General features: G+C 39.8%; 1 protein-coding gene across 2 annotated transcripts in view; it reads left to right on the top strand.

The window, feature by feature from the left end:
* The window catches only part of smurf2 (SMAD specific E3 ubiquitin protein ligase 2), a 241,286-nt gene that overhangs the window by 195,444 nt on the left and 35,526 nt on the right, over positions 1 to 10,316 (top strand). For both annotated transcript variants that reach the window (XM_038777045.1, XM_038777046.1), the window contains exon 11: positions 2,556 to 2,600. In XM_038777045.1, coding sequence (XP_038632973.1) covers positions 2,556 to 2,600 — 45 coding nt within the window. The remainder of the gene's footprint in view (positions 1 to 2,555; positions 2,601 to 10,316) is intronic.

Consider the following 10,316-nt stretch of genomic DNA (forward strand, 5'->3'; position numbering starts at 1 on the left):
TGTCACTGATTTCTCTCCATCCCAACCCACCTTTTTACAATTTCAAACTATTTTGGGGAGTGAATTTCGAACGTAGTTTTTGGATGTCCCATTATTGAAATTTGTCTTGTGGGTTTATTCCAATGCAGCTGTTTAAACAGCACTTGAAAACAGATATTAACATCAATCTGGAATCGTTTGATTCTACAGTTATTAAGCTGCCCCGTCAAAACATTTGAAGTTTGGCTATTAGCACGTTTTTAAATAAGTCAGATTTGCCAACTGCTCTGACTCGTGTCAAACCTTTCAGACTTTTGGTTTTGTTACAAAATGGTTTCTCTTTAATGTCCTGCCCTTTACTTGAAATGCCTTGCTTTGAAAGAAAAAAGAGCACTTTGATGATGATCCCATTTCGTGGTTGAAATGAATGTGCTTAACACTTTTTTCTTTGGTGGCAAGTACCTGAGGTGTCTGCAGCAGTTTCTCCTGTAGAATAGAACTATTCTCCATCCATGATCTAATGGAAATAACCAGTAGCAAATAGGGTAGCATTTCAGTGTCAAAGACCTGGAGGCTGAAAAATAGCTGAGCAATTTGTACCAAACAAAGCTTCCCAGCAGTTAGAGAGACATCAGTTCATTTGAATCTGGCACAAGTCAAATGTTTAAAACCAAATGAACAGAAGCATTTGGATAGTCAAATGGATTTCCAAAATGTCTACAGATAGATTCACCAATCACCAAACCAAAGGATGGTAGTGTCAACCACAGGGGCTGGTTTAGCACACTGGGCTAAATCTCTGGCTTTTAAAGCAGACCAAGGCAGGCCAGCAGCACGGTTCAATTCCCGTACCAGCCTCCCCGAACAGGCGCCGGAATGTGGCGACTGGGTCATTTCACAGTAACTTCATTTGAAGCCTACTTGTGATAATAAGCAATTTTCATTTTCACAGTACGATCTCTTGTGAGCATCCTATTAATAGGACCATTTGCTTCAAGACCAGAAGCGGTGGTGGGGGAGGGGGGGATTTGTTTTGTTTACGAATCAGGAAAGTGATCCAGGCTTTATAGTGGAAAATTTACAAGTCTTTATAGCGATTAGCTGCAAAAGAAGACAATTGATAACTGGATTGCACTCGCAGAGTAATAGATATAGCTGAAGAGATTATATTCCTGCTGTGCAAGAAATTGGTAGAATTTCCATCTCCGAAAGAACTGTACCAATCTAACCACCATGTAATTATAGAAATTATATTGTTGTTGGGAGGATAGAAATGAAGGCAACAGAGATGATTGTAGGGATCAAGTATTTATCATGAGAAATGGTGAAGGAAATTGGACTTATTTTCTGTGGAATAGATTGCAAGGTATACAATTAAAGATGTAGAAAATTGGAAGATTGACCCTGACAAATTGTGGTGATGGATTCAATTACTGTGATACACACATTTGAAAATTAGGAGGTTAAGAATAAGAAGGCGGGTAGAACATTTCCCTTGCGTAGACTATAATACTGTCAGGAAAGAACATTGAAGTGAAGAGTAGATATAGTTTTAAGATGAGTCAATGTATTAAGCACCTTGGGGTGTTGTACTACATTAGCGACACTGTGTAAACGCTATTTTCTGTAGTGCTTGAGGAAAAAAATATTGTGTGGTGAGAATGTGAATAAATTCACCTAGAAATTCGTGAATTACCTTGCATGTTTTTTTTAAATCTTCTGTAATGGCATCAAGACTAAAGTGATCATTTTTTGTTTTGTTCCTGAGGGCATATCTGATTATTTTTTATGGTAGCTGTAGGAAGCTTTTTTCTCACGGGGTAAAAAATTATTTTCACCATTTCTGGCTAATAAATAGATAATCTGTTATATTGATTGAGGCATTGTTCCGGCCCACCTAAACCCTTGTCAGGTTAATTGTAAAAAATCACTTGCACAACTGATGGTGGTGCAATTGATGCTTTAATCTGTCTGACATTATAGATGCACTATCACCTGCTTGTCAGTATTTGTTCGTATTCAGGTATAGTGCAGGAAAATGCAGTTGAAACAAGGTCAGCCAAGATTTTTAAAATATAAGTTTAGAGTACCCAATTCATTTTTTCCAATTAAGGGGCAATTTAGCGTGGCCAATCCACCTAGCCTGCACATCTTTGGGTTGTGGGGGCGAAACCCGCGCGAACACTGGAAGAATGTGCAAACTCTACATGGACCGTGACCCTGAGCCGGGATCGAACCTGGGACCTCGGCGCTGTGAGGCAACAGGGCTAACCCACTGTGCCACCGTGCTGATAGATCAGCCAAGATCTTGATGAATGGCAGAGCAGGCTTGAAGGGCCAAATGTCTGATTTCTTGTTTTTTTTTAAGTTTAACATGTAACAAAATAATAGTCCCCCAGTAGACATTAAGTGTGTTGCTTTTTAATTTGCTTTTTTAACGTAGACTTTACACCAAGGTTTCACGTGAAACGTTTAAACTGAAGAACTTTCACTGAAAAATATAAGTGGATCATTTTTATAATTAACTTCTGTACCTTTTTTGTTCTAATTTCTTTATCATGGGTGGTATGCTACAGGAGGGACTCGAACCAAGGACCGAATCTACATTACCAACATACCAGGTGAAGTAATGAGAGCATTGCCTGAAAGATGTATAACTTAACTCTATCGATTGTCACTTTTGGAATCAGAAATAATAATAATAATCGCTTATTGTCACAAGCAGGCTTCAATGACGTTACTGTGAAAAGCCCCTAGTTGCCACATTCCAGCGCCTGTTTGGGGAGGCCGGTACGGGAATTGAACCCGCGCTGCTGGCCTTGTTCTGCATTACAAGCCAGCTGTTTAGCCCACTGTGCTAAACCGTCCCCGTGATTAAGCCCCTTAAATGACTTGCATTAAGTGGGTAGCTGGAGAAGAAACAAAATTAAGTTTGTTGAACGGTATATTTTAAAAATTTTTTATAAACTTAGAGTACCCAATTCATTTTTTTCAATTAAGGGGCAATTTAGCGTGTTCAATCCACCTACCTTGCACATTTTTGGGTTGTGGGGATGAAACCCACGCAAACGTGGGGAGAATGTGCAAACTCCACACTGACAGTGACCCAGGGCCGAGATCGAACCTGGGACCTCGGTGCCGTGAGACTGCAGACCTACCATTGCGCCACCGTGCTGCCCCGAACAGTATATCTGATCATCAAGTGGAGAAACCCCCTGGGCCAGGTACCTCGTCCCTGTTTTAAAATGAGTCAGTTGTAATCTGCTCCCCAAACCCAGCAGCAACACTATAGAGAATGTAGCATTTTGAGGGCTCAGCGAATGAAACAGAAATTAGGAATGTGAAGTTTGCTTTGCAAAATGCGGAGAGATCATGTTCTCTGAGCTAGAAATATGTTGAAAACTCTTTGAAAAATAGCTAATCGCAAGTTTTGTGTGGCAACTTCCAATCTCTGAACTGAAGATGGAATTAACCAAAAGTAAAAGAGTATTTGACAGGATTCTGAAGTTTGGGAAAGAATTACGCTAACAAAACTGTAGCCCAATGGGTGGATAAGTTGTTTAGCAAACCTCAGTGGTTGATTTTCTATGAACAAAGTCATATTGTTTATAATGTACTTCACATCAAACCATTCTTTTAAATTGTGTCTATTTGGTGGAGCTGTGTTGCAGAAGGCAACTCAGATTTCTGGTGAACTGTGAAGTGAGATGGTCACCAAGTACTAAATAAGGTTAGTACAGAAACAGGTATTGGGTGTAGATCGGTTTTTTAAAAAAGACCAGATTTTCCTCAATATTTTGACATTAAATTTTCAAGAAAAGGCACCAAGAAAATATTAAATTCTCACAGACATTGTTATGATTGATTTAAAACATTGCTCTAATTTGGCGTGCGTATTAGATAATGTGAAGAGTTGTAATCAGTTGGGGTAGATTCAGAAATATAAACCCCTGCTTCTAATGCATCATTGTTGAATCCTTTCAAATTATACCAACTGTTATTTAATACCATAGTATTATCCGCAAGTTCTCACCTTCAAAATTGTGGCCCTTCCTATACCTTGTGCAAAAGACAATTCTGAATTACATCCTTAATTTATTCATTATAAACTAATCGCGTAACTCGGCTGCTGTCGTTGTAACGAAACGTGTGCCAGAGGGATATTGCTATCCATGATTAAATATCAGGATGGTTAAGCAAATGAGAGGCGGCATTGAGGCACAGAAGAAACAAAATACATAATCTGGAGGAAATAGACCCATGACTAAAAGGATGTCAATCATTCTTTGGAACTTTAAAAAAAATTCTGCTGTTGAAAGTCATTTATCCCACGCATAAACTTTATTTTCATGCTTCGTACAAGATACTTTATTCCAGTTGTGTGATTTATTTTGATTTTTGAAGAAATCCTGGATTGCAACTACCCCATGCATAGAGAGACTGCACTAATGCCTGCCTGAAGTAGATGGACGTTGTAACTTTTTCATGATATGTTTTGGGAGGTGTGGCGTAATACTGTTCTCTGTGCAACATAAGATATTATAACTGGACTGCAGCAGCCATTTGACCCATCATGCCTTAATTTTCTCTTTGAAAGAGCTATCCACCCCCCTGCTCTTAGCCACAGCACATTTTTAACATTTTCAAGTGCGTATCGTATCCAATTCCCTTCTGAAAGATACCCCTTATTGAATCATCTTGTATGTACTTTCAGGCATTGAATTCCTGATGATCATAATCTGCTGTTTAAAACAAATACCTGCCATCTCCCCCTGGTCTTACCCTTTCCCTCCAACTCGAACTTTAGTTGCTTCGGTTGTTTTTGTGTTGCATAGAATTGTGGTCGACGTCTAGCTGTTTTCCATTGACCTACATTTTAATGATTGCTCAAGGATCAATGTATTAAGCAGTCTCAGAATTTGGTCAGTGTAGATCCAACTTCTCTTCTGAGAAGCAATTATGGTTCTCTGAAAGTACAGTTCCATTTCTCACTTTAAGTCATCTGATGTTAAAGAGCTTGTGAGATGCAAACATCAACCCACACACTGCAGGTTGCAAGGCCTGATAAAAGGAGCTGGGCTAGGCATTGGACGAACAAACCTGCAGTGTTTGCAGAAAGTCAGATGTCAATTATGAAGCAAGGATCAACATGCAGATTGTATTCTCTAAATGAGCAGAAGCTGCAAGTCCCATTGATGCTTCTGGCTCTCTGTGCCAATGAGTTGTTTTTAGAAATTTGAATAAGATGTTGGTAACACATTTTAATGTTACATTTAAACTCTAGGTTAGTACCTAAAAACATGACTTCTATAGAGGACAATCACCCACCAAACAATGTTATTTTTATCTCACCGTGATGAGGATGAGTGACATTATTTAAGTCCAATTTACCAGTAGTTTACTTTTCTGTCAACAACTGAACATAACCATTTCACCTCCAATTTGAATTTTACAAGCTTTTCTATTTAACAAATGAAGACAGCTTTATCTCATTGACACTCTAGGAGGTTACACAGGTTTACTGATGGATTTCTTCTAAAGATGTTTTATTTATTAGTTCTGTCATTACTGAGATGGTTTGTCGTAAAAGGGTACAGTCAGTGCATCTATACATTATGTTGTAGCATGTACGTTTTAAAGAAAAATGTTTGAGATCCTTTTACAGGTGTGCGGTCAAATACGTAAATATTAAAAAAGTTATTTCTTCCTCCCTTCTGGATTCACATTCTCTCACCCACCCAAACCCACAATTTACTCTTCTGCAGTTGAGAGAGCATGCAGGTGTCCTGTTCCTGAGACTGTGAATACTGCTCTGTATCTGGTTACTGGCAGGTGTGAAAGTATGTTCTTGGGTGACTTGCTGTTTTGATTTTAAATATTTTTCTTCTTCCACCACTGCCCCACTGGAGACTGCCTTGTTCACATTCATCATTACTTCTGTTGACAAACAGGGCCAGGGGCTCAATCCACTGACCTACTGAGCATAGTTTCCTCCATCTTCTAACATCATAAGTTAAACTGTTTTCATATGTATTTCTGCCTAACAGAAGTTGGTGTTGTGTCAGTCAATGAAACAGCTGGAGCAACAGATGTTAGAAGAAAGGATAAAGGGTTCAAGGAAAAATTGTTTATAGTAAGAAAAATTCAGTGGCCTGGATGCACAGACAGTTTTCAGTAAATACTCAGACACCACAGTGGCTGAGGGATGCTGCTCTCAGCAGAAGCATGTAATAAACATCATTACAAATAACCACCATCCTATCTTGATGACTGTCTGCTTATCCCAATTTTATTTCCACTCGTCTCGGTGGACTTCTTGCTGGATAGTGTCCAATACTGGTAATCTGGGTGGGAACCACAAGCAGCAAATGTTTAAATCTATTTATTCAGGGACTGAGTCAATAAACAGTATAGACTTTAAAAAGAATGTTTTCCTCCATTCGGTTTAGGTTTTCCACTCTGCTCCCTGAGTAACCAGCACCATTTTTCGACTAAGAGAGTAGACAAGTAACCTACCCCCAGGCCTCTCCTGTTATTAACTGGCTGCTGGCGGACACATTTGAGTGGCCTATGTTAACTTGCCTTCCATTTTTCCTTCATTCCCTCCGTGTGCGGGAAACATAACTTTCATTCAGAGCAACCCCTTAACAACTTGAAATCAGTAGTTTGCTGTGCCAAACGCTTTGGGCACAGTGCTGGTGCTTTTCTATGTCTCTTGTCTGTTTTAATAATGCCTTTTACTGGAACATTTTTTGGCGGCGCGCAACTGAATATTGTGGATCTGGACTGCCTGCTCACACCGCACTGTAATCTAGAAAGCTGATCTCTGTGCGTGCATAGTGAAATGCACACACAGAACTCCATTCAGCAGCTTCCAAATGTTAGTGAAATGTTTTAAGTTTTCAATGATGGAAAAGAGCAAATCATCCTGTCAGCCCTTTGTAACTGTGTAAAGAATCCAGACAGTTTGCTAACATGCTTTTAACAAAGTTTCAGAATTCTACTTCACACTTGGTGCTGCAATGGATGCAAAGCTAAAATACTGTGCCAGTGGCCTTTCACTATTAGAAAAAGGCGGAATCAGCAGTTTGATTAAGTTAAAACTGCTCGTTGCCAAATGTATTGTTTCATTGCCATCTAAAGGGTAGGACTTTGCATTCAAATAAATACGAACATTGCATTTTCATGTTTTTGGCTGTTTATTTAAAAGCCTTTTACTTTGTCCAGCACTTGAAACTAAAATTTTATCTCTGTTTGCACCAAATAATGTAATGCTGTGTCGAGTTTAAAATTCACTTGCTATTTTTGCACAGTAGTTCCTGCCCCTATTTGTGAAGCCTATCACTTCTAGTTTAATTCATGTTCCTACTGTGAAATTATGTTCTGAATAGATTCTAAAATTAAAAGTTTGGTTTGCTGCTGTTTAGTTTGTGATCTTAGACCTTTCCCTTTTCTAATTTTCAGTTCAGTATAGGAATTAGATAGTGATTACGGTTAATTAGCTTTGAATTGTTGTAGTTGAATTTCTGTTTGCCTTTCAGTCAGATGTTGAGCTGTGATGAGAATGCACAAGAATTGATACATATGCAAATGAATCTTGCAGGCTAAAATTTGTTTGCCTGCATTGTAGCTTTAATACTGTGCACATGTGAAAACCCTCTTGCTGTTTGGTCACAGTGATCTAATGAGAACTGCACTTTGGTGGAAGTACTGCAAAGTGATAAATCTAACTGGTTTGAAGAGTCGGCTGCAGACTTTGTCCTTTGAAGATTTGAGTTTTTGATACCATTGGCTGTTTTTAAGAGGAAATAGTTTGGCATATTGGTCTTGAGAAACCAAGCCAAAAATGTTTGTGGTTGTGGTTTCTGTAAGGCTATTACTGAACTGCTATCCAAGGTAAATTGAGTGACTCCATTAAGGTGGGCATTTCATTTCTGTATTATGGCACAGTGATCCTAATAATACCGCTTTCATGTTGCACTGTTGAATTCCTCCTAGCTTTTAAATGCTTTACTTTATTGTGCACTATACATTACTGTAAAGTTAATTAAAATGTGTTTTTAATGTGTCTTTGAAAGACAACTGGGAAACTGGAGGAAAACATCTATCTACAACTGTAATGAAAGATTTAGCTCAGTCGGCTAGACAGCTGTTTTGTAATGCAGAACAAGGCCAGCAGCGCGGGTTCAATTCCCATATCAGCTTACCCGAACTGGCGCCGGAATGTGGCGACTAGGCGCTTTTCACAGTAACAATAAAAGAATGATTATTATTATAAGTTGTAGTTCTGCAATTGAACAGTTACTTTGTTTTTCAATCCCTACTTTACATTTTCCCCTACTTGTTCGCCATTTGCCATGCCTATTTTTGTTAGTATGATGAACCAAAACCTTATCTTGTATTAGGATCAAAGCAGCTTTGCAAGGGACCAATAGAACTTAGTTTTGCAAGTTGCTCCACTTACCTTGTTTGGAGTGCTTTTACTCCCCCCATCAAACCTTTGCTCTTCATCTCCTGTCACACTGAGGCTTAGGCTGATTAATATCATGCTTAATTTTGAATGGATTCTGCAGTTTATGCCGTCACCCCTTAAGCAAAAGAGATTATTATGAAAGCAAATAGATTATTATGAATAAAAATAAACAATGTTGGAAATACTCAGCAGTTCTGGCAGCATCTGTGAAGAGAGAAAAAGTTAACATTTAAGGTCTGTGACCTTTCATCAGATCCCATTAATATAAAGTCAGGAGAGTGGTGAAGTTCTTTACAGGTTTTCAGCTGCTTTTACACAGTAAAGTACTATTTGTGGGCTCAATCAGGGTAGTTTGTAATGCTGGATTCCATAGTATGTGTGGCACCACACATTGGAGGGTTATTGTTGTGCCACTGATTGATGGGAGCTATGTTTGTGCTCGCCAGGTTCCACAGAGAGCCAGTTCCTTCCTCCCACAAAGGAGTCTGTCTTCTACTCTTTTTAGCAGAGAGTGACCTTTGAAGGTCTTGAAGCAAAAGAGAAAGAACGTAAAATAATCTGCTCAGATATCTGTGTTTACATAGATTTACGTAGAATTTACAGTGCAGAAGGAGGCCATTCGGCCCATCGAGTTTGCACCGGCTCCTGGAAAGAGCACCCTACCCAAGGTTAACACCTCCACCCTATCCCCATAACCCAGTAACCCCACCCGACACTAAGGGCAATTTTGGACACTAAGGGCAATTTATCATGGCCAATCCACCTAACCTGCACATCTTTGGACTGTGGGAGGAAACCGGAGCACCCGGAGGAAACCCACTCGCACACGGGGAGGATGTGCAGACTCCGCACAGACAGTGACCCAAGCCGGAATCGAACCTGGGACCCTGGAGCTGTGAAGCGATTGTGCTATCCACAATGCTACCGTGCTGCCCGTTGATACTTCTAAAGGGGTGGAGAGGGCTTTTAATGAATCTGTATTAATACTTAAATGATGCACAAAAAAGTTCACATTTTGATTATGGTGGATGACCGTGAGAGGTGAATGTACATTTTAAAGATTGTGTTGAGTAAATCTATTTTGTCAAACTTCTCAAGTTGCAGGTTAAAAAAACGGGAAGATTTTGGTGTAGATTCCCTGAATTTACACCAGCAGACTCGATGGGCCGAATGGCACAATTTGGCTCGTATGTCTTAAGGAATCCAGTGACAATATGGGTTTTGCTGTGTACTTAGAGTTCGAATGTTCAGAAATCTCTTGTGGGGCAGTGACGCAGTGGTTAACACTACTGCCTCATGGCACTGAGGACCCGGGTTCGACCCAGGCACCGGGGGTCGCCGTCCGTGTGGTTTGCACATCTCCGTGAGTCCCACCCTGCACCCCACCCAACCCAAAAGATGTGCAGGGTAGGTGGAATGGCCATGCTAAATTGCCCCTTAATTGGGAAAGAAAAATCTCTTGTGTACCTAGCACATTTTTATAACGCGAGTGGAGAGAGGCAGGAGTAGACCATTCAAGCCTATTCAACCATGCAATGTGATCATGGCTGATTTTCCTCTGATCTCCCCTTTCCTGCACGCTCCCCATATCCCTTGATTTCCCAAGTTCAAAATTCTAACAATCAGCCTTGAACCTACTTAATGACTGAGAATCTGCAACTCTCTGAGGTGGAGAATTATGTCTTCCAGTCTATAGTAGCGGCTAGTTTACTGGTCTAGCTCCTTGAAATGGAAACTGTTAAACTGGACTGCGAAATACTTTAGGTTTTATGGTAAGGCACTGAATTTTATTTTTACCTTTTTCAAATGCATGAAGCCACAAAATGTTATGATTTAAGCAGTAATCAAATTGTTTAACTTGTGC

Source organism: Scyliorhinus canicula, chromosome 18, assembly GCF_902713615.1.
Source record: "Scyliorhinus canicula chromosome 18, sScyCan1.1, whole genome shotgun sequence".
NCBI classification, from domain to species: domain Eukaryota; kingdom Metazoa; phylum Chordata; class Chondrichthyes; order Carcharhiniformes; family Scyliorhinidae; genus Scyliorhinus; species Scyliorhinus canicula.